The sequence below is a fragment of the Halichoerus grypus genome, chromosome 6 (genome assembly GCF_964656455.1).
Source record: "Halichoerus grypus chromosome 6, mHalGry1.hap1.1, whole genome shotgun sequence".
Lineage (NCBI taxonomy): Eukaryota > Metazoa > Chordata > Mammalia > Carnivora > Phocidae > Halichoerus > Halichoerus grypus.
The window spans coordinates 41,247,619-41,275,402 of record NC_135717.1 but is presented as its reverse complement, the minus strand read 5'-3'; the positions used below and the strand labels follow the sequence as shown (position 1 = coordinate 41,275,402).

General features: G+C 46.3%; 1 protein-coding gene across 5 annotated transcripts in view; it reads left to right on the top strand.

Annotated features, from left to right (window-relative positions):
• DIP2C (disco interacting protein 2 homolog C) overlaps positions 1-27,784 on the top strand; it is a 396,828-nt gene that overhangs the window by 201,796 nt on the left and 167,248 nt on the right. For 3 of the 5 annotated variants that reach the window (XM_036097398.2, XM_036097400.2, XM_078075076.1), the window contains exons 2-4: positions 28-99; positions 1,692-1,859; positions 11,231-11,341. In XM_036097398.2, coding sequence (XP_035953291.1) covers positions 28-99; positions 1,692-1,859; positions 11,231-11,341 — 351 coding nt within the window. The remainder of the gene's footprint in view (positions 1-27; positions 100-1,691; positions 1,860-11,230; positions 11,342-27,784) is intronic. The other 2 variants (XM_036097402.2, XM_036097401.2) reach the window with 1 other exon arrangement.

Sequence of the window (27,784 nt, the reverse complement as noted above, 5' to 3'; positions counted from 1 at the left end):
CTGAATGTCTCTTTCCTTCTCTTCCAGGTGACATCACCCAAAAAGGGTATGAAAAGAAGAGGTCAAAACTCATCGGAGCCTACCTGCCCCAGCCTCCGAGTACGTACCCTCCATGAGTACATAAAGCATCTGATTTTAAGAGTTCAGTGTAACATGCAAGAGAAACCGCTGAGTGCAAACCCTTTCTCACGCCCAATCTGCACAAAGGTCACACTTCTGATGTGGCACTGGCCACACAGGACTCCTCTGTGATTGCACATGTTTTGTGGACGCAGGAGGCACATGGACTCTTCTGTAAATGTGCCTAATTTAATAGGTATTTCATCTACAGAAGGCAAGAATACATCGATTACTCTAAAATGCTTATTATAAACAAATATGAAAGCACTTATGATGTAAACATGACTTTTGGTTTAGTGAATTAAAAATTATTGCCATTGACTCTAGTTTAAATTAACCCAAGGTTTTTGTTGCTGTCATGAGGGGGCAGATCTAGAATCTAGAGTACCCCGCATGGGGCTATGACTTGGTAAAGGTTGGTTGTGTTCTGAAATGTGATCATAAAATGCTGTGGATTCTTCCCTGAAGTACAAAGTCTGTTTCATTCAAGTGTTTCCTGGGTGCAGGTTTGTAGACTCTCTGTGCACTTGACCTGCGTTCTGCACATTTCAGGAGAAAACATGCTCCCAGGCTGGAGTTGTGGCCCTTTAGTTCTGATTGAAGCATAGTTCAATTGGAGGTGACCCTGAGAATCTGCTAGGTTTTAGGAATGGCTTAAATCTGACCCAAGTCCTCAACGAAAAAGGAAAGCAACCTAAATTTTACAGGTGCTTCCTGAACTCTATAGTTTTCACTGTTGAAACGATTTGTTTCAAGCCCAGCTCAGGAGCTTCTGGTAGAGAGGTTTACGTCTGCAGGTGCGCATGGTGCACAGACCCACTCTGTCCCTCTGCCCTCCTATGACACCCCCACCTAGTGTTCCGTTAGCATGGTGAGGGGTGGTTCGTACAGCTCACAATCCAGGGAACTGAATTTGTGTGTGGAGTTTCTGTTGTGCTTGTAGTTTTGTTTTGATTTTGTGTATTTTTCTTTCTTTGCTTGATATTTGAGAAAGTTAACGTGAAGGTGGACCTGTTGTGTTGGCCTGACTTAGCCGATGGGCTGGATTTCCCTGTTGTCTGGCTTCTGGAAGGAAGAAGCTCTGTTCTATTCAGTGAATTGAAAGTGAGTCGGATTTTTGGCTGGCGGACACCCACGTGTGGAAGGCTTTTAGAGCAGATGTGGGCAGATGACCAGACGGTCTTCCAGCAGGACTGCCAGGCTGACGGCAGACTCCGTGGCGGGTCCGTGTGATTCCTTCCTGCAGGGACTGCCCCCACGTCTTGGAGGAGGGCTGCCGGGGCGGACTGTAGGCTCCTGACATTGTGGGCTTTTAGTTTCTGGGACAGACCAAACAGAAGTGAAACGGAAGCAGGTCTGTGCGTTCCCAGGAGATGCTGTTGAGCCGCGGTGGTGCGGAGGATGCGGCTGGCCGTGCTGGCTGGGCGTTGAGGGTGGCCCCGTGTCGCGTGGTCCTTTGGTGTTCTTTGTGCTGTTCTGCATGGGGGCGGCAGCTCTGCTCAGTGCTGTAACAAATTTAAAAAAAAAAAACCAAAAGTTTGCATTAATTAGTTTTTCTCAACTTGTTACAGCAGCGAACGGAGCTGCCGTGGTCCGGTGTAGACTGCAGCACAGTGAAGGAGCCCCGGGAAGAGCGCTGCACTCCGGCAACATCGGGGTGTGTGACATCCGAGAAGCCGCGGTCAGAGAGCGGGCGGCCAGCACCGCAGGGAACCGGCCGCTGTTTTACTTTCGCTTCGGTGAGCGCACTCCACTGAGAGAGACCCCCCGCAGGGCCGGAGGCCGACCTCCCACCTGCCGTGCCGTGAACTCCCCGTGTGGGCGACACTGGAGGGTTTTCTCACACAGCCGCGTGCGGGTGCAGGCGGGGTTCCGGGCGAGCCCCATCCTCCCGACAGGCTCCCGCCACTCACTGGGGGCCACGTGTCCCAGTCCCCACACCCCGACTGTCCCGCTGCCTCAGGGCCCAGTTCACAGTCTTTTCTCTGAAGATGTAATACTGTGTTGTACAACCCTATTTTCACAGTTGGGGCACCACTTAGAAACACTTGAGAAAGAAGATTGCATGACAAACCCTAAAATTCTTGTTGCAATGGTTGGTCTTCCGCTACCGTGGGGGTCTGGTCTCCTCGAGGGAGTATCGGGCCGCCGTGGCCCTGAGCTCTGCTAGGGAGCGAGGTCCACATGGCAGCACGATCCTGTTTCCAAATGGAAGTAGAAAAATCGAGCCAGTGATTGTACAGTGTATTCTCAGAGGTGATGGGCCCATTCGGAGACCACAGTTACTTTCGTGGGCAATCTTTTGAATATAAGAAGCTCAAAGAATGAGTTCAATCCATCTTTTAGTACAAGAAAATGAGCATTGGTACCCTTTAGGTCTATCTTTAGGGATTTATCCCAAATAAGGGCCATTATTTGAAAATCATGAAGAAATAAAAAGAGATGTATGTTGCCTTGGCCTTAGGGTCTCAGACGAGGCCTCTGCTGGGGCTCCAGTCCCTCTTCTCTGGGCCCCTGATGGGGAGGGGCAGGTGGGTGAGGGGCCAGTGGAGTCGGGCGTGAGCTGTGGGATCCGCTTCACAGTTCACAGGAGCCTCCCGCACCTGACTGAGACGTGAGGAGGAGGCAGCCTGCTCGGAGACGCTGCTCTGGGAGCCTTGTGTCCCGTTCCCCCCCACCGGGCCCCCCGGGGAGGGAAGGCGGGTTCCCCATGGTTCTAGACTCAGGAGAGCAGATTCCAGCCAGTTTTGCAGTTTTTACTGCTAGTCATTATTTCTGAGAAATCATGTGAATGGTCGTTCATTCTGTAGAACTCTGGGGAAGTAGCACGAGAGCAGAGGGTTCTGAGTCCGAGCTTGCTTTCTTGACGCGCCCAGTCTGAGAAGTGACGCTTTTGGTCTAGGATCTCAGGAGAAGCGTCTAGTGTGTAGTCAGTCACCTTATTCTGCTGAGCACGTTCCTGTAAGGGCGTTTGTGTTTTGTGAACCTTTTTTTTTTTTTAACATTATTTTTATTTGTCAGAGAAAATATTAACACTTCTAGAAAGTATTCTAAAAACATTTCTAAGATGTCGTTTGGGACACACAGTTCTAAATTAGAGTGGCTTGTATGGGCATTTGTGAGCACTCGGGTCGGAGTCCCGGGCGTTAGTCCATCCCCGGGAACGTGCTGCGGAAGCAGTCTGTCTCCTGGTTTTCCTCTCTGGACACCTGGTGGTACCAGGTGCCCCAGAAGATACGTTGTCTTTGGGGAGCGCAATGTTGAGTGCTTCCCTAAATCTAGAGGAGAAAAACTGTGCCAGGAGCTAGAAAGGAAAGAAGGAGTCAGGAAAATACGCTAAAAATCATTTTCAAGAAAATATTACTTAAGACTGACCCATTGGGTCCTGGTCCTAGTGTCTCTTTCATTAATCCCCAAACCTGATAAAACTTTAAAAACAGAACACAAACCCACTCGCTGCCAGTCTCTGTGGGCACATCTGAGCACCAGAGCTGGCTTCGACAACCAAGTCCCTGCTGCTTCTGGGACAAGGTCATGCCGTCAAATTCCACTGTTACTGAAATAGAGTTCCCAGGACCAAACAGAGTCCCTGTTTCTCACAGCAAGTATGTCAGGAGATAGACTTTCCCCGTGACTCTGTGCGTGTTTCTCCGTGGAGGGTGGTTTCTGTAGGGCCGGTCCCGTGTGTGCCCATCTTGCTTTTCCATCAACGGCCAGGTGGCGTTCTGTTCAAGGATTTCCCATGACTGTATAGTTACAGAAATCTTGGTGGATTCCACTCATGAGACCAGAGGGCAAGTCTGTCTTCTCTCTTCCTGCTCCCCGGGAATTGGCCATGGGATGCGCATGAACAGCCTCCTCGGTGGAGGGACCTCTTGGTGAGGGTGAATTGACTGCGTTTGCTCCTACTGAAGGACGCCGAGGGCCCTGCGCGGAGCGTAGCCAAGTCTGCGTCAGAAGGTTTTGCACACAGAAGCCCTGGCCCCTCTTCAGCTCCATGGGCCTTCCTGCTGCTGGACGGTCCCGTGCTCCGTTTCCAAGGGTGGCCTCCTGCACCTGCTTGCCCTCTCTCTGCACCAGCGCATTGTTCGAAGCCCAGCTCCCATGTCACTTCTGCAAGGATCCCTGGGGTTAGGACAGGCCCTCTGGTCCCGCTCCTCACAACATCCCACTTCTCCCCGAGGAGGTAGGCGCTTTCAGATATTTGCGGAAGGATGAACCAGTAACCGTCTGCACGTTACAGACCGGCTGCTGGGCTGTGGACGCCCTGTCAAATCCCTGCTGGTGTCAGGTAGGGCCCTGCCCTGCGTCCTCCTGGCCACAGCGCCCACGTGGGCACCAGGCCAGTGTGTCCAGCAGGTGCTGGTGGAGCAGGGAGCACTCAGAGCCGGCCCCGCCGAGGGCCGAGCCAGCGTGTCTGCGTGGTGCTCAGCTCTGCGTGATGCCCCGAGCATCCAGGCAGACGGACCTCTTGGTGCTGGAGGCATCTCCGCCGTGAGCACAGCTTTGTTTTGATTTCCGATCTGGATACTTGTAGATGGTGACACATCGTGCTCCTCACTGTTTCCATACCTGAGAGGTTAAAGGAGAACACGATTTGGGGCCTCTGCACATTCTAGTCAACTGAATTGTATTTTATGATCATTAATCCTGGATTTCAGCTCAGCATCCCCGGTGTTCGTTGCTCTAACTGCAGACACACTGACGTCGTTTTTCCTGGGACAGGCCCATACGGAGGCGGCAGCATCTGAAGCCCAGCCGCCGAGGCTCCTGCTGGGTCCCCAGGTTTGTGAAGGAGTCTCCTTCAAGGGGCAGAGTTCAGAGCTTGTGAATTGTGCCCTTTCTGGTCTCCCGGATGATGAGGCATGTTCTTGTCTTGTGTTTAAGGATGCAGACTGCAGTCAGGTGCCGTTCGAGACTCAGAGAAGAAAGTGTGTGGGTGCTGTGGCCTCCTGAGCTGCCCCTGGCCGGGTCTCTGCTCCTCCGGTGCCCGCTGCACACCGGCTCCGTGTCTTCATTCCGCAGCAGGAGTTAGGGTCTCCCAGAGTGCAGTCCTGGGCCCGGACGCCACGTTAGCCCATCCCCACCAGGGCTTGAGGGACAGGCTCCTTGGGGACCACCCCCACTGAGGGGTCATGCCATGCTGTCTGTTCATGACGGACGGGGTGTCAGGTGCAAGCTTAAACCCCGGAAGAGAAAACGGGTCTTTAAATCAGGTTGCCAGTCTGTGACTTGGTGTGAATCTTTTCCAGATGGACTTGCTGTAGGAGCTGAGCCTTCCTCAGCGAGAGGTGAACTACCCGTGTCCTAGGTGAGCTACCCACAGTCGTGATCTCAGTGCACAGTTTGCTTCTCTCCTTGGCCGAGCTCTTGTTCTATCACACGCAGCTGTGGGTTTGGTCAGATGGATTTCCCATTATTCTTAGTGGTGTCCTACCCGCCGAGTTCCTGCTTCCCCATACCAGGGGTCACGGGAGCCAAGAAGCCTCCTCCCGTGCAAGCTTCTGCAGCCTGAGCAGAGCCGGGAGTGGGGTCTGAGTGTCCACCTGGGCAGCGAGAAAGATGTCTGCTTTGGAACTGGCTTGTGTGGGCATCTGAAAAACGCAGACATTTGCAGCCCCGCTCCTGACCTCGTGCACTCATTCCCTTCTGAGCTTCTGTTGTTACTCGGTGAGCAAAGAGCACCCATTGGATGCACGTCAAGCTCTCTAAAGTTCCAGATCTTCTGCACTTTTCCACAAAATGAGTCTCTAATCAAACTACAGTATATTGACAGGAATATGGTTAGCAAATTCATACTGATTTTCAGTAAGAACTTCGGTTATGAGAGGCAGAAACAAGAATCAGGCTGACAGTTGGGGCAGCTGTGGAGGTGATGGAATTTCTTTCTGTGCTGTGTTCTCGTCTGAGTCCATACAAAGCAAACGTAGTAAGTTTCTCATCTTACGTAACAACGGTACTGCGTATCTTCTGCAAAGGCTTGATTGCACTTATTTTAGAAGTAAGTGCCGCTATGTGAGAGTTAATTAGGTACTAGAAGAGAAGGGGACAATTCAGAAATCGTTTTTGTGTAGACTTGAAACGTGGAAAAGCCCTCCGCAATTTCACCAGGTTCCTGAAGCTGGATCCACGTGTGTAGGAGCCCCAGGGCGGCTGTGAGTTCCTGCTGGGCCCTGGGATCCACGGGCACTGAACGCGAGGGGACAGGACCAGAGAGGCTTGGGTTCCAGCAAGGGCCTGAGGGGACGTCACTCACACATGACCGTGTCCATGTCTACTCCCAACGTACACGGAAGCTGAGGTAGCAGCTGAGACATTTGCCCAGTTCCACGCGGACTAAGAATAAGACCAGAATTTGGATCAAGGTCTTCTAGTTTTGAATCCCATATGCATTTTTACTGAAGTCATCTTCCACAAATCCTTCATGATTTCTTTTGAAACTATGTGGAAAACCACGGCGTTCTCATGTATTTCCCTTGCTATCTGAATTTAGAAGTCTTGATGTTTTCTAGAACATTTGACACCCAGATGAGCCAGGTGGTCTACACGGCAGGTGTCCTGGCCCGAAGCAGACAGCATGTCAGAGCCGCAGAGCCCCTGTGGCCACATTCCTGAGTGAATGTGAGGACTGTCGTGGTTTCCAGTGTCTGGCACTGGAATTGGTGGGTTGCTCAGGGGACAGCACTGTGTTGTTAGGGATTTCCTTTGCGGAGTCCTTTCTTCCTCATGTGTTGGAAGCAATTGGGACGGACTCGCGTGTGGCTGTCTGAGGACATCGCTGGCAGAGGGCCAGGGTCCTGGGCTTGGTTACTGTCTCCCTGCCTGGCCACCTTCCTCTTTCCTCTTGGGCTCCTCAGGTTCCTTCCTCTCGAACCCCTTTGCGGTTCTCGAGGGAAAGAGAAATCTCACTGAAGGCCATGTTTGAACTGATGCCTGGTGAAAGCCTCGCAAGGCCCTGCTCACGCCGTGAAGACCAGCCGTGTTGGTTCAGTAGCCCTCCCCAAGGTCCTCCCGTGGGCCAGGGCAGCGTTGCCCAGGGAGGGGATGAGCAGACAGACATCCTGGTTCCTGGGTGAGAATCCAAGGAGCACTCGTTGTCCGCCAACTTCGCAGCTGTTAGCTGCCCCGATTTCGTTCCTGGGCAGTAGTCTTGTCCTGGGAAGGTCACTGGGGGATGAGTCGTTTGGCAGCGAGATCACGAGGCCACTTCTCTTCCAGGGACCAGGTAGGCTTGCCCTTGTGACAGTGTTACTGCCCAGCATGCAGAGCCCAGCAGCCTGTGACTTCTGCCCCGAGGACCGAGCCCCCAGCGCACCTGGGAGCACCGGGAGGGGGCGCCCGTCTCAAGGGAAGGGGCAGCTACCCGTGAACATTCAGATGCTACTTAGAATGGCAGAGCTGTGTACAGACGGGAAACTGAGGCTCAGGGTAGCTGGGCTCTAGAGCCCAACGTGTCCCTGGTGCCCTGTCCCTCCATTTACATGGGACCTGAAGCTGAGTCTCTGTCTGCCACGTGGTGCTTCATAAACGTGGGACGGAGAGCCACTCTCCATCCCCGCCACACGTTTGCCTGAGAAGGATTAATCTTTGCGCGCTGGCTTCATGTGGTTTTGGAGGGCTCCCCCACTTCCCTCGAGACCCCTGGCCTTCCAGTGTCCTCGCTCAGACCTGGTCCCCACATTCTGTTGCCCACGTTCCAGTGGTCCCGAGAGCTGGTTTTCAGTCGTGGCAGGAGCCTGGGCCCTCGGTGCCCTGCATCCTGAGTTCTGTGTGTTCTAGTAAAGATGCGTGTGCGCATGCCACCTGACACCCAGCGGGAAGGACCCCTCACTCATTACCTCAGGGTCCCCCTGTGCGGACAGGTGGAAATTCTAATCTGGAGTTGCTGCATATTTGACAGAGGGCTTTTCCTTGTCAGAACATACTTTAAGCTACTTCAGATTTCATTCACAGTGAGGGCAGATAAAAATTAATGACAGAAATGTGCACACCAATATTTTAGCTTTTTAAAATGCCCTGTTGCCAGTGAGCTGTTGAAGGTATTCTCCTTTTGTTAGTTAACTCATTTCTCTTAAAACTTGTGTTGTAAGCTGTGTACTTCAGCCTATGAAGGTAAATGTCCAGTGTTTGTGTGCAAAATTAGCTGAGGACAGGCGTGCAGGTCCTGGTCTGTGCCGCGCCTGCGTTTCCCAGAGGTGCACGGCCACAGGGGACCCAGGCGGGGTTAAGGTTAATGGAATTCCGGGAAGTGTACTTGAATTCCCGAGGTCTGTAGCAGGACTGAGAGGGAAAGCTGGACTTAACTGTGTGTATAAATCTGTTAGACCTTGGCAGCTTGAATGTGCACATTTAGCTCCTCTTCTTCCCAGAACCGCACCAAGATGTGTCTGTAAGTGGATGAAGTGTCAATCCACAGGACAGACGGATGGGAGAAACAGTGGCAAGTTTTTGTGGTATCGGGGTCAATGATGGGGATGCAACGTGTAGCAGATGGTGCTGCTTTCATGGGCACCAGAGGGAGAGGATGAGGCTTGGCATCTAGGAAGCAGGTGACCCACGTCTTCCCCACTCCCCCAGAGATGTTTGTTCTCTGGAGAAATAGACCTGAGAACCTCGGGATTTGGGGTGCAAGGCACTGAATCCGAGCATGTGCCCTGGAGAATGAGAACAGCTCCAGCCCCGAATGATTCACAAGACAGGAGAGCGGAGGTCTCTTCTTCGGGTAAATGCAATAGCTCAGGTAAAACATCTGCTTGCTGGCAGTAGGTCTGGTGATAACCCCACCACAGGAGGAAGACAGACTCGCAGCTTCTTCGGTGGGAGTAAAGAAAAAATTGTGCAAGTTGACAGAGGAGAAAAGAAAACAATAAACAGATTTTTCATGAACAGTATACCATCAGAATGACATTTGACTTCTCACCAATAATTGGCATGAGAAGCCATGAATGCACATAACTTTCAAATAAATCGATTTTTACACATTTTCCAAATTTCAAATTTATCTGTAATTTTGCTTAGATGTCTAGGCAAAAGCAAGTTCCAGGAGGAAGGGATGCTCTGTGGTGGTTGTAAAGCAGGTCTGGACCAGCCAGCCTGGATTAGAGCAGGAGGGGATCCACGAGGAGGGTCTTCAGGGAAAAAGAATACCGAACTAAAAGACTGTCCCCAAGTTGTTGGTGATTGCCCATGGGGGAGAAAGTGTTGGAAAGGGTTTCAGTTCTGTTGGGATATTTTGAAGGAATTAGCAAGAGGTCCATTGAAAACCAAGATGATGGAACCAAAAGATGCAAATATTAACCCAGGAATAATAAAAAAGTCTAAGATAGAAGGGTGTTCACGGCACACTACTGACTCATGATCTAACCGTGGTACAGTGAGGGCCACACTTCTGTAAAGAAGTCATGTGTTGTCTAAAACGGGCAATTAAGAGGGATCATAAGCTCATGTTTACAAACACGAATGTAAACACCAAATGACCACCACTTGTCATTATGACTTAATAGTACTCCTTGATTTCATAAATTCTGTGCATCTGTTTGATGAGATAGAGTAGTTTTTTTTAAAGATCATTTGCAGACTATAACTGGACAGGGTTTGGCAGCAGTGAGCTGCTGTGTCATCAAGAAGTTTAACAATGTATGTTGATGTGCCTACTGGATGAAGCGCTTGCAGGAGCTCGCCGCGTGACCGTGGCGTGGCTGTCTCCTGCACAATTCTAATGCAGTTAACCGAATGCAGTTAATCTGCAGTTAGTTAACCTATCGTGTCATTAACCACAAACATGCCAGCAGGAGCTGAGGTGCAGCGGGATGCCTGGCTGGCTCAGTCAGTGGAGTGTGCAACTGTTGATCTCAGGGTCGTGAGTTTGAGCCTCACGTTGAGCATGGAGCCTACTTAAAAAGAAAAAAAAAGAATTGAGGTGCAGAAATCACCAGCACAAGAGAAAAATTACACCCCTGATATAAATAACCCTCATGGGGCCATCACAGAAAGCCTAAACAGTTTCTGTTAAAATAGCCATCACTGGTTTACTTTCTCTACCAAGTATTGCTGGTCCTTTTCCGAAGACTCAGCAGTTAATGTTTGATGCCCAGTGCTCCGAATTTCTTTACTTCTGCACCGTAATGATGAAACCTTTCCTGCTGTACTTACTTAGTTTTATGGAGATGGTGCTTCCTGCTGCCCGAGTTCCCAAGTGTAATCGGTATCGTGATCGCCAGATCTAGGTCAGCTTTTGACAAATACCCGTCAAATTAGTTTTATCTGACCGTTTTATCCTTTCAGGTAATTCGTCATGGCCATATGGAAATAGAAATTTTTCAGTTATTTCGCATCAAGGGGAGTAAGATTCAGAGTTAGAAATTTTGAATGAATAAAGATGAACAGGGGAAGAATGAAGGGGGGGAAATCGGAGGGGGAGAAGAACCATGAGAGACGATGGACTCTGAAAAACAAACTGAGGGTTCTAGAGGGGAGGGGGTTGGGAGGATGGGTTAGCCTGGTGATGGGTATTGAGGAGGGCACGTTCTGCATGGAGCACTGGGTGTTATGCACAAACAATGAATCATGGAACACTATATCTAAAACTAATGATGTAATGTATGGGGATTAACATAACAATAAAAAAATTAAAAAAAAAAAAAAAAAAAGATGAACATTCATGCACAGTCCTGGTTACCTGAATTGTAGCGTTAAGATATCCTATAAGATTTATTGTAAAGGTAACCTTAATGGTAAATGTAATTTTAAATTTCCTCGAGAATGAACATAGCCCTTTCTATATGTTTGTTATATAAAGAAGATCATAACTTGATTCTTTGGGCTCCATTTTTCTTATGGCTGTTCTAGATGTGTGGGATATAAGGGAGCCTGTGCGGGGGTCTCTGAAGGGTAGTGTCGGGCATGAGTCTTCCCCTGCCTGGGACACTTCTCCCTTTCCTGTTCAGTGTCCATGATGTCCCCTGGCCCCTGTCCACGCCCTTGCATGCTCTAGCTTGGCTGTGGGCATGCGGTGAGTCAGGGCTTCATTCTACCAAATGATTTTACCAAATGAATGAACTCTGGCTGCCAAGTAAAGCCTTACCTTACTTTGCTGTTTCCCTTAACCCAGGGGTGGATCAAGCATTGCCTCCCGAGCGCCGGGCTCCCGTCACTCCTGCTTCTTCCACTCGCTATCACCGCCGAAGGTCCTCAGGGTCACGAGATGAGCGCTATCGGTCAGGTAAGGCACCAAGTGGTCGTGAGGTCACTGATCCCCCGGTCTGTGATGGTGATGGTGAAGTGGACGGGCAGGTGCATGTCTGCAGCAGCTGCGTGGGTGTGAGGCAGGAGTGTGGTACGTTTGAATGTCCTTTGGTTGGTTGTGTGATCACAGGTAATGACATCCTGGCTCCTAAACAAATATACCCTCAGGGGTACACATTAAAACTCAGTAAACAGTAACTCTTTTCACATTTTTAAAGATAGTGTCTGCTGTTTAGAATTTCATAACAATTGAACAGTAATCTCTCATGAGCCAAATTTTGTTTTTTTTTAGGTGTTACTATTCAGCAGTTTGGTTTTACTTTGTATTTTCTTGGTCGCTAGTATAATTTTTTTCCTTCTCTTTTAACCCCAGGATTTCTGTTTTTCAAGTAGTTTTTAAAAAAGAAAATCCTTAAACTTTCCCATGTTTTTTCTTTCCCTTGTGTTTTATGGTGCTGTGTACAAGAATTCTGTCTTGGTAACTTTGTTCTATTATAGCCATCACCCAGGTTTGGTTGGCTTACATTTCTATCATTAATTTCATTCTATTAATTTCTCTCATCAGAAAACTTGTATGGTGATTAATATTTTAATTACATTTTGAGAGATTTTTTTCCAACATCTACATTAAAGTTGCTTTTTCCTGCTTCCCTAACTACAGTTTTTAAGGAAAATCATCAGTAAGTGTTGTTGCTAGGACTTCAGTTCAGGGTGGATGTGGATTGCTAATGATGACAAAAGATTAACACTTCACTTTATATTTTGCAGAGCACTTTCACAAGTACTATCCCACTTGGTTTTTACAACAAACAGGTGAAGCACTTACTGCTCCTTCGTGTTGCAGAAGAGGAAGCAGAGGCTGTGGGATGAGGCAGCTCAGGCAGTTGACACCAGGGCTGGGCGGATCGACCATGCTCTTGGTTCTGTTTCACGGCTCCTTCCATTAGCAGGGTGACAAGACAAAACCCCCACCCTTTCCAGTAAGGAGCCGTCTGCCTGACTTCCTGGCTGGGCTCCTTCCTAGGAGGGAGGGAGGGGTAGGGCAGACCTTACAGCATCAGGGTCATCATCTGGGGAATGAGAGTGAAGGCTGAGTGCTGCCCCTTGGCCCCGCCAGCCCCCCAGATGCCTTGATGTGGGGACAGTGTGGGGATGGAATGAAGCAGGAGCTTGTTCTCAACTCCACCTTCTGTTTTCCAGAGATATTGGAACACCCAGCATGTCTCAGGAGCCCATCCTCATTCAGGTGTCTCAGAGCCCTCTTTCAAATAGTTAGGCGGGTAGAGGCATGCACACAGGTGCTGTCAACTTACTGTGAAATGCTTCAGTTACCTCACTTGTCCGGATACTACCATGTTAGTGTTTTATGTATGTACACACGTAGTCACGCATACAGCAGATGCAAGTACAGACACATGCAGACATACAGAATCACACATACAGTAGACACACAGGTAGTGACACATGCAGACAGATACAAAGTCACGTGTACAGTAGATACACATGTAAACACATGTCCATGCACACACAGCCCCCTGTATGGTAGACACATATGTGGATACACATGTGGACACAGACACATGCCTGTAGATATATACATAGGTATGCAGAGCACACACACAGACACACGTGTAGACACATATAGATACATATGTGGACCTAGAGACACGGACATGCAGACACAGGTAGACATGCACGTGTAGACACACGTGTGGACACCAACACACAGATATATGTAGATGTGCAAACATGTAGACACATGCAGGCATGCAGGCACACACACGTAGACACACATGTACGATCATCAGTATCTTTAGTTCTCACAGAAACCAGTCAGGTGATGTTTTTTCCATTTTATAGATGAGAAACAAAGTTCAGGGAGGTGTGTGGTTGTTAACGGTAACACAGTGAGTACCTCATCAAAACAGGATGCAAATCTAGCTTTGTCTGGCTCTATTATCTGACTTCTTCCCACATAGAAGTTTGTAACTTGTGTCTTGTTCTAAGCTCTTTCTGTGTTAAATTTTTTTTTTTTTAAAGATTTTATTTATTTATTTGACAGAGACACAGCGAGAGAGGGAACACAGGGGGAGTGGGAGAGGGAGAAGCAGGCTCCCTGTAGAGCAGGGAGCCCGATGTGGGGCTCGATCCCAGGACCCTGAGATCATGACCTGAGCCGAAGGCAGTCGCTTAACCGACTGAGCCACCCAGGCGCCCTCTGTGTTAAATTTTTAAAAAATTTAGATGGAAATTAAGACCTAGCACAGTCTGTTTCCTCCATTACCTGTCTTTCCTAATGATGAGGGGTGGGACTGATAAACCCTGATGTTTTCCTGGCCTTTGCTAAGGCATATTCTCCAAATCCTCCTGGCTGCTTTAGGAGACAGACCAGGTGCTGGTTGCCTCACCATTTTTCTTTCAAGTAAAAGTCTGAGAGCTGTTAACAAAGTAGGAAACGGTGCTGTCTTGGCCTCAGATGCATCTCCATTCATCCTTGCAGGCTGCCTCCCATCTTGGAGAGTGGAGGAGTAGATGTGGGAGAGAAGTGTGGGTGGAGGGTGGTGAAGGAGAGTACGAGAACCTGAAGCAATGCCCTCTTAGAAGAAAACCGCAACGTCTCAGTCCAGCCCACCTGGAGCCTACTTCAGAATCTCTGTTCGCATCAGGTAGCATGCCCATGGGGCAGCAGACACGGGAACACCTGCTGCACTTGGGGTCTGTCTTTCCAGTTAGAACCCCAGACCCGGGGATGAGCTTGGAGCTCTGCCTGCTTTGGGCTAAGGAGCTCACAGTCCAAAGGAAGAGCCAGACCAGTGACCCAAACATGGGTTAGCTGGTGACACTCCTTGTATTCCAGCAGTTTCTGCTGCTCTCGGAGTAAGATTCACATCTACCATGTCCATGGTCTGGCTTCCCATTATTCCAACCATGCTGGTTTTCTGGATGTTTCTCAAGCATGTAATTGCTATGGGGCCTTTATGCTCTCAGCTGCTGCTGCCTAGAATGTTCTTCCCTCAGATACATACATTGCTTGTTACCTTTCCATCAGGTCTCTGCTCAGGGGTTACTGTTTTCGTGAGCCTTCTCTGACCACCCAGTTAAAATGGTACGACACAGTGTCACCTCGCACAATCCCTACGCTTCCCCTCCTGATTCATGTATGTCCATTGCAGTTATCACCTCCAACACTGTCAGTCGTCCATCTTCCTACCTACCTACCCACCATCTGTCCATCTACCTGTCTGTCATTTCGCTACCTTCATCATCTGTACGCCTCTCTGTCGATCTGCCTGTCTACCACGAGAGCACGAAGCTCACAAAGACAAGGATCTCTCTGTTCATTCACGTATGCTAAGGATCTAAAATAGTGTGTCGTTAATATTTTTGAAAGGAAGGAAGGGAGGGAGGGAAGGAGGAGAAAAAGCATAGTTTGGGGGAAAGCAAGAAATTAGGTAGGATGGGCCAGATTTTAAGGTCTGTTGTGTACTATGCTTAGAAACTTAGACCTTATCCTGAAGATGTCAGGGTACCACTTGAAGATTTTAGGCAAAGGCACAAGAGGAGCACATTTAGGGTTTAGGGAGGAATTTGGTAGCATTGTGGCATGTGATTTATAGGCAGAGGAGTCAGACCCTGAGATTGATGCTCATTTAGATGAGTCAGGGTCGGTGAGATCTGACCTCCGTTTAGAAGGTAAGAGCAGTGGGGCATCTGGGTGGCTCCGTCAGTTAAGTGTCTGCCTTCGGCTCAGGTCATGATCCCAGGGTCCTGGGATCGAGCCCCACATCGGGCTCCCTGCTCGGCAGGAAGCCTGCTTCTCCTTCTCCTGCTCCTCCTGCTTGTGTTCCCTCTCTCGCTGTCTCTCTCTCTCTCTGTCAAATAAATAAATAAAATCTTTAAAAAAAAAAGGTAATAGCAGTAGGACCTTGAGGCCGAGTCAGCGTGGGGGTATGTGAGGGTGGGAACGCGTGGTGATTCCTGCATGTGTAGACCACGCAGCTGCATGGGTTATGGTCTCCAGCTCTGCTTTAGAGGATTAAGGTTTCCATTTGTAGGTTAAAGATGGTGGAATTAGCCCTGCTGTTCACTTACCATGTAGGGAATACTATGAAAATGGTATTCCATATAGACTATTTTCATTTCTAAAAATTCATACTCCTCTCAACTTTGAATAGGTAATGACTACTTAATTTACATATCGGAGAAACCTATCCAGAGGCTCTTTGCGTGTGCTTGTGAACCTTGATGGGGCTCTCATTTTCTAGGACCAACACCGCGCCTCCCCTGTGTCTTGTGGCAGCCACCCTGAAGGGGAGCTAGTGAGGACCTGGGGGTCATTATCAGCCTCCTTTGATGGTCTCGCCACCTTATTCTCTGCTATTTCTTGTTGTTAAAATAGGCTAGTCCTGAGTTTTCTTAATTTAGACATTTCACTAATATACTGTGAGTTACTTTCCCTTTCGGTGTATGTCCCCAAATCCTTCTTTAAAATGTGGTATGAACTCTGAAGAGCTTAGTGTGGCCTATTACCAGTGTACAGGTGTCAGGATTTTCTGGTTTGTGTTTTCCTGAGCCAGCATGAAAGATTTCAGACACTCAAAAGAAAGTTTTGTGGCCCTCTGGAGATTTTGCTTTCTAAAATCCTTAGACCACTCAGCTTGCAGTAGAAGTACTTTGGATGCTTCAGTGACCAAATTGTATCAACCAAGAAGTAATTCTATTATCTCTTAGATAATTACCCTAATTAACAATCAATCCAGTCAGCCATATAGCCTCAAATTTAATCTCTCTTGGCTATACTTTTCCATTTCATTTCCAAACCCGTGGCCTTCCGTTGTAATGAACTCCTACTGGAATTCTTTATTATAGTGTGTACTTCTCCTTTTTTAAATAACTTTATTTGGAAACTTAAATTTGATTTGGAGAGTGAATTAAAGAAGAGGCATATCCTGAGTGCCTAGAAAATGTCAAACTCTGTATTAGGCACTTTATTACTTTTACTTGATAAGTCTAAATTAGAACTTAAAGGAATTCTAGCTGTTTTTTATACCCTTTCTCCCCGACCAGAAGCCCTAGAAAGGAACACTGAGATTTGTGTTGTTTCTATTCCTACCAGGACTAACAATGATAAGGAAGAATGTTCAAAAAAACCTGCAGCATGCAATTTCCTAGTATGTTTAAAATGGTTGTTTTGTCTCCTGGTGAGCTGACATATAGCTTCAGAAAGCACATCTCTGGGTCCGTATGTGTGCATGGACCAGAGCCGCTGCCTTCCCCGGGGCCCAGCCCTCACTCCAGGTGGGATGCCATGGAGCCCAGTCTCCCTCCTAGACAGCAGACCCAGACAGGCTCCAGGGACCCAGAGGGACCCCGAGACCCTCCAGGGATGTCTGTGAGGTCAAACTCTTTCTGGACTAACACTGACATGATTTGCTGTGTCCACACTCATCCTCTCGTGAAGGTACATGGATTTTTCCAAGGCTGTGAGATGTGGTGATACTGCGCTCTGACAGTTGGTGCAGACGGTGATTGTGAAGTCTTGCATTTTAAAAAGTTTGTCAGTTTACTTTCTATTTTTTTTTTAAGATTTTATTTATTTATTTGAGAGAGAGAGAGAGTGCACATGAGAGGGGGGAGGGTCAGAGGGAGAAGCAGACTCCCCGCTGAGCAGGGAGCCCGATGCGGGACTCGATCCTGGGACTCCAGGATCATGACCTGAGCCGAAGGCAGTCGCTTAACCAACTGAGCCACCCAGGCACCCTGTCAGTTTACTTTCTAATACAGTAAGTATCAAAGCATTAGTCCTAGAAACTAAAGCTTTTTAACATTTCACCAATTTTTAACAGCTTAAAGTGTTCTTTAGGTCCAAGAGTTTGAGAACCACTGCTTGTGACTTGTAAAAATGAAATTCTTCTTTAAACCTGGAGACACTGTGAACTACAAGCTTGTACATGTGAACCCATCCCTGAGGCTGGTTTTGTGCTGGTGACGGTTTAGAATCTGAGCTGTGGCAGTGCTCAGCTGCTAGCCGTAAGGGCCTGCGTCCTGGTAGCCAACCAACACGTGTGCGGTTTTGTGTCCTGAGCATTTGCTGAGCAATGTAGGTGAGACACGAATACAGAAGACATTGTGTTTGCTTCCAAAGAGTGTATTTACCCTGTAGTCAGTTCTTACTCGACATTAAAGTTTAATTTCCTACACTGAGAAGGTTTATCTTTCTCTAGTCAATTTGAATTCACTGATTTTAATATGCTTACCGACTCTGCAATCTGATTCTCTCTGAACTAAATGTTTTCATGATTTAGTATAAATCTGAAATAACGTATTTTGTTACAGTAGAGTAAGAGAAGAATGCACTAAATCAAACTGCATACTCAGCGAGATATTCCCAGCGAAGGACAGGCTTATCTGTATTGAGCTGCACTGTCCAGTGTGGTGGACCTTTTAAATTTAAATTAATTTAAATTAAATTTAAAATTCTGTTCTTTTGCTTCACTAGCCACATTTAAGACAAGCGGCTACTACACTGCGTAGTGCAGGTGTGGAAATTTGGCACGGCAGAAAGTTTTATCCCACAAGGCCACTCTAAAACCAAGGCTGTGGGAGACTTGGAAGGAAGACGGAAGATGCATTTGAAGACAGACTGTAAAGGCCTATTTGTTCAAAACTAATGAAAATGAACTCAACCTTGATACCCGTGCCTAGTCATTTAAACAGAAAATGGCATGGTTAGATTTGCATGTTGAAAATGTCAGTGTGGGATAGATTGGTTGGATTGGAGTGGGTTCCTGGCTGAAAGCAGGGACACGCTAAGAGGCTGTTGTATTTTGGGTGAAAACAGTCAAAATTTGCATGGTGCACTAAAGTAGCACTTAGAAATTGATAGCCTAAAATACTTACATTAGGTAATAAGAGATCCTGGAAACTGAAGAAATAAGGATTTAATTTAAGATGTTGTAAAAGGAAAATTGAATTAAGTCCATAGGAGGGAGAAATGAGAAAAAACAGAGTAAGATGGAGTAGAGGAGATAGTCTTGGCTCCATGCCAGGATGCCGAGGAAGCATGGACTTTGTCACATGGATCCTTAAAACAAGAAAGAAGTTTAGAAATGGAAACCAGCCAGTTGAGTTCAGCTGGATCCCAACTTTGATCCATCAGTGAACTGAAGTCATTGGGAAAACCACTGCTCCAAAATTGGGGGTGGGTAATGTCAGTGGATAAATGGATGCCCTACAGAGAATGTAAAGGCAGTGCTGGAAATCAGAGACACTGTAACAGAAATGACGAATGGGCTCATCAGCGGACTGAAGGTGGTGAGGTCAGAAATTCACATCTACATAAAGAAAGGGGAGATGTTAGAGAAGGATTACACCAAGACAAAAGAGAATCTGTTGTTTTTATAATTCTTAATTGCTCTTACAGATTAAAGTTTGTTCAGAGTATGGGATGCTTGGGTGGCTCAGTCGGTTAAGCATCTGCCTTCGACTCAGGTCATGATCCCAGGGTCCTGGGATCAAGTCCCACATTGGGCTCCCTGCTCAGTGGGGAGCCTGCTTCTCCCTCTGCCTGCCGCTCCCCCTGCTTGTGCTCTCCCGCTCGCTCACTCTCTCTGGCAAATAAATAAATCTTAAAAAAAAAAAAAGTTTATTCAGAGTAACGATAGGAACAATGTATTGGGTGATTATAGCGTATGCATTAGTGAAGTGAATGGCAACGATGTTATAGGGGGCAGGAGGGCGGAACTGAGAATATTCTGTTATGAAGCATCAACTTAAGGACAACTACTTGAAGAAGTAAAAAAAATATAATTGATATGCCAAGAAAGGAGTAAAAGTCAGATCATATACAATACTCAGTTAAAACTAGAAAATTCAGAAAAAGAGTGGAAGACAAAGAACAAGTACAATAGATAATAGTAACAAACATGTTAAATAATAATCCAAACAGACGAATCACTTTAAATGTCACTGACCTAATGCACCAATTACACCATCAGAGTAGACTAAAAACACAACCCACTACATGTGGACTATAAGACATGCACTTTAAATATAAAGACACAGATTAAAATTAAAGAGATGGAGAAAAATATACCAGCTAACACTAATTTAAAAAGCTGGAGGAGCTACATTAATTTCTTATGGGGCAGACTTGAGAGCAAGAAAAGTTATCAGGGATTACATATGATAAAGGGGATGATTCTCTAAGAAGACGTAATTCTTAATGTGTACATGCCTAACAAAATATCACAATCCATGAGACAAGAGCCATAAATCTGCAGACATAAATAGGCAAATCCACAGTTACAGTGGAGCTTCAGCATCTCTGTATCAGTGATGGACAGATCCAGTAGGTAGCAAATCAGTTGAGGACATGGTTGAACTGAAGAGTTCACCTGGATCAACTGGATTTAACTGACGTTTATAGGGCATTCCATGTAACAACAGCAAAACACACATCCCCAAGCTCACACATAACAGTCACCAAAATAGACCACATCCTGGGCCATAAAACACACCTTAAATTGAAAGGAATAGGAATAAAAATATGCTGTCAGGGCACAGTGGGATTAACCTAAGAATGCATGACCAGTGACTGGAGAATTCCCACACACTTGGAGAGCAGACAGCATGCTTCTGACGAGCACATGGATCAAGGAAGCCTAAGAAACTTGTAAAATATTTTGAACTAAAAAGGAGAAAATACAAGTGATCAAAATTTGTGGGATGCAGCAAAAATAGTGCTTACAACCAAATGTGCTGTAGCCAGTGTTTATGTTAGAAAAGAAGATCTTAAATCTATAAGCTTCAGCCTTAGGAAAAGAGCAAAGTAAATCTGAAGAAGAAAAATAATAAAACTTAAAGGAGAAATAATGAAATTGAAAAGAAGAAATCAGAAAATAAAAAAGCCAAGAACTGTTCTTTGAAAAGATCAATAAATGATAAACTTCTGACCAGGTTAACTAAAAAAAAAAAAAAAATTAAAAATCACTAATACTAGAAATGAAAAACTGACCATCACTACTTATTCTATAGACCATAAAAGGACAAAGGAATATTACAAACAACCCTGTATCCACAGATTTGATTATGGAGATAAAATGGACCCCATTCCTTGAAACACACAATCTGTCAACAGTCACACAAGAAGTAGAAGACAATCTGAGTAAGGCTATGTCTATTTAAAAAATGAATCAATAATTAATGACTTTCCAAAACAAAGCACCAGGGTTACTCATGAATTCTACCAAACATTTAAGGAAGAGATTATACCTCTCTATATATTCTGTTCCTGCAGATAAAAGGAGAGGGAGTGCTTCCTAAGCATTCTATGAGACCAGCATTAACCTGATACCAAAACTAGACAAAAGCATTACGAGAAAGAAAAACTATAAACTACTATCTCTCATGAACATAGATTAAAAAAACTCAACAAAATAGCAAATCAAATGCAATAGTGTATAAAAATTATACACCATGACTAAGTGAAATTGAATTTATTCCAGGTATGCAAGCTGGTTTAACATTCAAGAATCAATTAATGTAATTCATCTCATCAACAAACTAAAGGAGACAACTCTTTGACCCTACCAATAGATACAGAAAAAGCATTTGACAACATCTAACGCCCATTCATGATTAAAAACTCTCAGCAAACTGGGAATGCAGGGGAACTTCCTCAATTTGATAAAGAACATCTAAAAAAATTTCTGCTTAACATCATACTTAGTGGTGAGAAACTAAACAGTTTACCACCAAGATCAGGAGCAAGGCAAGGATGTCCCCTCTTACCACTCCTTTGCCACATTGTACTGGAAATCCTAGCTAATACAATAGGACAGTAAAAGGAAATCAAAAGCATACAGATTGGGAAGGAAGAATTAAAAGTTTATTCACAGATGATATGATTGTCTATGTAGAAAATCCCAAGCATCAAAAAATCGAAGTAATAAGTGATTATAACAAGGTTGCAGGATAGAAGGTTAGCATACAAAAACCAATCACTTTCTTAAATATCAGCAACAAACAATCGGAATTTGAAATTGTCATTTACAATGTCATTTACATCAGCACCCCCAAATGAAATATTTAGAACTCTAAAAAAATGTATAAGCCTATATGAGGAAAATGATAAAAGTGATAAATCATAAGAACTAAATAAACTGAGAGAGATTCCATGTTCATGGATAGGAAGACTCAATATTGTCAAGGTGTCAGTTCTTCCCAGCTTGATCTATAGATGAAACAATCCCAGCCAAAATCCCAGAAGTTATTTTGTGAATATCAACAAGTCAATTCTAAAGTTTATACAGAAAGGTAGAAGACCCCAAATAGCCAACACAATAAAGAACAAAGTTGAGGACTGATGCTATTCAACTACAAGACTTAATATAAAATGAGGGATAGTACAGACAGATATTGGTGAACCAATAGACATATAGATCAATGTATCACAGTAGACAGCTCAGAAATAGACCCATAAATATGGTCAATATTGACAAGCAAAGGCAACTCAGTGGAGAAATGATAGTCTTTTCAACACATAGCACTTAATGTAGACACAGATCTTAAACATCTTAAACCTTTCACAAAATTAACTCAGAATGCATCATAGACCCAGGGTGCCTGGGTGGCTCAGTTAGTTAAGTATCTGACTCTTGATTTTGGCTTAGGTCATGATCTCAGGGTTGTGGGATCGAACCCCATGTTGGAAGTCTGTCCCTCTCTCTTGCTCTATCAAATAAAATTTTTAAAGAAATGCATCATAGACCCAAAAATAAACCAAAAACTATAAAATTTCCAGAAGATAACATAGGAGAAAATACAGGTGACCTTGGGTTTGGTGATGACTTTTTAGGTACAATGCTAAAAGCATAACCCATGAAAGAAAAAAGTTGATAAGCTTGGCTTCATTAAAATGAGAAATGTCTGCTCTGCAAAAGACAGAATAAAAAAGGTAAACCACAGACTAGAAGAAGAATCTTTGCAAAACACATTTCTGATTAAAAAAACAACAAAAAAAAAAACCTAGTATCCAGGATATACAAAAAACTCTTAACACCATGAGTAAGAAAACCCATTAAGAAGTGAGTGGAAGATCTGAACTGACCCCTTCCCAAAGAAGGTATACAGATGGCAAATACACAGAGGAAAAGATGCTAAACATCGTATGTCATTAGAGAAATGCAGTGAGATACCACTATTAGAACGACAAAAATTCAGGACTTTGACATCAAATGCAGGCGAGGATGTGGAGCCACAGGAACTCTCACTCACTGCTGGTGGGAATGCAGAGTGGGGCAGCTACCTAGGAAGACAGTCTGGCAGTTTCTTACAAAACATACTGGAACCATATGATCCAGCAATTGTGTTCCTCAGTATCTACCCAAATGAGTTGGAAGTATATCCATACAAAAATTTGCAGCTTTATTCATATTGCCAAAACTTAGAAGCACCAAGATGTCCTTTAACAAATGAATGGATAAACGTATTGTGATGATATTATTTAGTGCTAAAAAGAAATTATCAAGCCTTGAAAAGACATGAAGGAACTTTAAATCCATATTACAAAGTATAAGAAGCCGATTTGGAAAGGCTCTATACTGTGTGATCCCAAATACATGACATTTTGGAAAAGATAGAAATATGGAGTCAATAAAAAAATCAGCAGTTGCCAAGTGCTCAGGGGAAAGAAGGGATGAATAGGTGAGCACAGAGAATTTTTAGGGCAGTGAATCTATTTAATATGACACTGTGATCATATACACATGTCATTATGCATTTGTTTAAACCCATAGAATGTACAGCACCAAGATTGAACCCTAATGATAACTGTGGACTTTAGTTAATAGTGTACCAACATTGCCTCATCAATTGTACTGCACTAACGTAATATGTCAGTTTAGGGCAAAAGTGTGTGTGTGTGTGTGTAGGTGAGGGGGTAATGAGCACACTGCACTTCCCCCTCAATTTTTCCATAAACCTAAAATTGCCCTAAAAATAGAAATCCATTAATTAAAAAAATGAAATAAAGGATGATGATAAAGTTTAGAGGATCGAGAAAGACAAAAATTATTTTTGGAAACTACTAATAATATTGAAAAACCTGCAGTCAGAATGGTGACAGAAAGACAGAATTAAATGATATAAGGAATTAAAAATGGGACACGTTACTACAGATACATCAGAGGGGGAAAAAGATAGAATAGTGTGAATAACCATATGACAGTAAATTTGAAAACTTAATTAAATGGACAAATTCCTAATATAAAAGCTTGAAGAAATGGAAACTTTGAGTAGTCCTATGGCCACTAACTAAAAGGAAGCAGTCGCTAAAAACCTTTCCACAAAAAACACAGCAGGCTCAGAAAGCTTTATATTTAAGTTACACCCAACTTTCAAGCAATTAATGTCAGATTCTATACGAACAGTTTTAGAGAGCGGAAAGAGAAGAGACCGGACCCTTTCCAGTTGGTTCTAGGACAGACGCATGTGTCATTGTGGACACAGTGATGGGAAGGGAAAATTGCAGGTTGACATCTACCTGGAAACTCCAAAGTAATCTCTAGATTTTTAGAAAAATGAGGGTTTAGTCTGATGGCTCAATGTAACCTAAACAAAAATCCGATGTCTGTATATTAACAAACATGAAGATGTGACTTAAAAAGTTGTATGTACAGATTTTAACATGTTAAAATTAAATGACATTTTCAATTGCATTGAATATTTCTGTTGTTTCCTGGGGATCTTACTATTCTTAAAAATTTTTCCCAATAAATAATATGAAAAGAGTCCATAAATGAAAACAAAACAGAAAAGCCCCAGCAACTTATAAAGAACCTAATGAAAATGGAAACAGAAGATGTGCAAGACTTTATGGTGAAAATTATAAAACTGTAGTTGGAAGTGGTTAAAGAAGGCTAAATGAACGGGCGCACTGTGATAATGGGCGGGGACTCTTGATCGTGTAGAGACGTCAGTTCTGCCATATTCAATTCTGATAAAAATCCTCATGGGGTCCTCCGGAATGTGAACGGACTGGAATTTAGGTGGAAAAGCAGGGGCCAGGGACAGGCACGAAGTAATGAGGAGAGAGGAGACACGGTGGACGTGCCTGAGCAGATCCCAGCATTTTGCTCCTAGCAGGAAGCCAGCCAGACAGACCATGTCCCCTGAGGTTGTGGCAGGGACCTGAAGCTCGGGCAGGCGAGGAGCAAACGTGCCTGGGGACGGCCCTTCCTGCTGTCGAGGTGGGCGCGCTCGCTGGAGACGCACTTTGCCCACCATCCCTGCGTTCTTGCCTTCACTCTTCATTTTTACCCAGTGCCCCAGGCCTCTGCCTCCAGGTGCGTGTTCTACCCAAAGAACAAATAGCTCCACCATGAAAGAGACGCGCACGGACGGCCGCTGGATGGGAGGACAGGGTTGTGGCAGCAATGGTCCGAGCAAAGCTTGCCCCAGTTGGCTCCCTGTCTCTCGTGCTTGACGTTCATCCTGAGCAGTAGCGGATTGAGAGATGAAGGTGTGGGGCAGGTGTGTGCGTTACTGTGGGCCAGGTTCCGCCCCAGGTCCTTCAGGGTCCTGACTCCTCCTTCCTCCCCAGAGCCGCCCCTGTGCATGAGGACTCTCCTTTTTCCTTCTTTCTACATAGGGAAACCAAGGCACAGACAGGTTCAGTAGCGTGCCTGAGCTCATGTAGAGGAGCTGGGATCTAGACCTGGCCTTACCTGCCCCGCTGTTGTGACACAGGCGAGCATCCTCACAGACGCTTCTCTTGGGTTAATTCACTTTGGGTTTAAAGTCAGACAGCTGTCCCCTCCGCGCCCGCATCCGTGTTACTGACAGTGGGATGCTGAGGACTCCGTGACCAGTGGGAGGTTTTTGACATCAGGATGAAGTGAAGGGGGCACCCATCAATTTTTCTTGGGATTTAAACCCACAGATGTGCATAGACACACCCTTCCTCTGAGGGTTGAACGTGTCCTGATCATTTGTACGTTGATTCTCCAAATGCCCCAGTGCTTGCTGTATTGCAAGATACGAGTTTCTTCCAGGGTGAACAAATGTACAGTCTACTGAAGGAAACCAAGGGGAAAGCGGAGTTTTCTGTTCAGGAAATTATCGGGATCTTCCTGTTCCAGGGCCTCACTGAGTCTTTGGAAGGGACTTTTCTCTCGTGGCAGAGAACAGACCTATGACCTTCAAGGTGCAGACGGGGGGCGGCTGGGGGAGCGGGTCCTGGGTCCCCAGGCCACATGCAGGTGGGCGTGGGGAGTCTGTGTTAGGGCCTGCCTCCCTGCTGTCTGTTCCAGGCCCCGCTCCCTGGTTTGCCCCGTGGCCTGCGATGTGTGCCTTGCGGAAACACCAGCATTGTGACCATGTTGCTTCGAGAATTCGGGCTACCCATGCGCCAGGATGAGGTGGAAACTGCCAACAGTCAGGCTCCTTTGGGCCTTTTCAGTTTATTGCACACCTGTTGGACCAAACCCACTGTTTGACAGTATCGGTGACAGCGACCATTGTTAATGAGCATCTGCCATGGGACGGGCAGCGCAGGCTTGCTTCGTGTGTCGTGTCGTACATAATTCTCTCATTAACTATAATCTCTTCCCATTTTACACAGGATCAGAGTGGGGCTCAGAGGGGTTACAAAACTTGCTGCGTATTTCATAGCCAGTGAGTAGCAAAGCCTGGATTCTGATCGCAAAGCCTGGCTCCCACGTCAGTGTTTAGTCACGTCCCCAGAACTATGGGGACAGCTTCTGTTTCTCCATTTCTTATAGCCTCCTGCCCGGAAGGCAGGATATCAGCTCGTGGAACTAACTGGAAAGAAAAACTCTGAACGTTTCTTTGAGGAAACAGCAGGTGGAGAGATTGTGAGAAGTCAAAGAGTAGGGTCAGGCCCGCCTTTCCATCCAGTTGGGAGGAGGGGGAGCTGTGCGCATTGACCAAGTCACCGTCCACAGGGATGACGTTAGGAAGAGGCATTTGCAGGGAGTGGAGCTGTGTGAGGAATTTCATCAATTCTTCTATGACGAGACAGCATTTCTGTTTCTCCAGCGCTGACCTAGTCCCTGGTTTGTTAGCACCTCAGTGCATTAGGAAGTTCTGCTGAAGAGCTGTCCCTTACCAGCGTGGGACTAACACCAGACGTACCACATTCTGCACTAGCACGAGTGATCTGTGCATTCACAGCTACGCTGCCCTCATATGTCTCCTTCCCCTGGACAGAGGGACGCTCTGTGGATGTTAGCAGGAAACCTGTGAAGGGAATAAACCCTGAGCCAATAAGGCAGAGAAATGAAGGAGAAAGAGGTTTGCTTCGTTTTGCTTCGTATTTCCGAATGTGCCACATGCGCTGCCCCTCCGGCTCTGAGTTCACCCTTCCTTGCCTTCTCGGGCAAGGGCAGATCTGGGCCCTTGCACGCCCTTCCTTTAGCTGCGTTAGTAGCTGTGGGGGTGTTTCCTGGAGGTGGTTTTCCTGCTGGTTCCCGTGCAGTTGCCAGGCCAGCGTCTCCAGCAATCCACCCCCCTGGACGGTTTTGCAGGAATCCCTCCCGTGAGGCACCCCTGCAGCTTTGGGTCACTGCCAGCATCTACATCTCTGCCCTTCCTGCAGCACCCCTGCTAAGTCCACCCTCAGACAGCCCTTGACCCTGCATGTTCGGTGTTTCCCGGCTGTGTGTGCTTCCTTCCTCTTTGCTTCAGTAAGCTACTTAGATGCCACCGTGGAATCCCAAACTGAAATCATGTTCACTGTCCATGAAATCACTTCCTGGCCCCTTGGCGAGCAGCCTGGAGTGTCTTGGACCTGTTTTTGGTCCTCGTCTCCATCGATGGACCTGCAAAGAAGAAGGATTTGTCCCTTGCCCTCTGGCCAGTGTCATCCCCACCTCCACTTGCCTGCAGGCTGTTAGATGTGCAGAAGCTGTGACCGGGATCACTGTGGGTGGTTCTCGTCCCGGCCCCGAGCACGGCATGCTCCCAGCCCTGTGGAGGGGAAACGGGAGAAGCCAGGTCAGAAGCCCCGGGAGATGCATGGTGACACGGGTCTGTCTGTCCCCCACAGCTCACTGTATTTCAAGACGTTTTTCCAAACAGATCTGGTCACTCTAGGGTGTGTGGGGGGGTTAGTTGTTCAGCATTCTAGGTAGTAGTCTAGGATACCAGGGGTTACGGGGGGCAGAGGGGGGCAATCAACACTGCAACGTCTTAACACAGGAGAATAATGTATTATTCAAAAGGGCAGGGAACTGTTTGGGGTGATTACACCACGTGCTGCAGGAGCACATCTGAAGCTCCAGGGGAGTTCATCTCTTTCCACAGCTTGGCCTTGTTTTGTTTGGACTGGATCAGCAAGCTCTCCACAGGGTCTGGGGGACAACACTATAGTGCCGTTTGGGGCGGGGTCGCCCTGTTA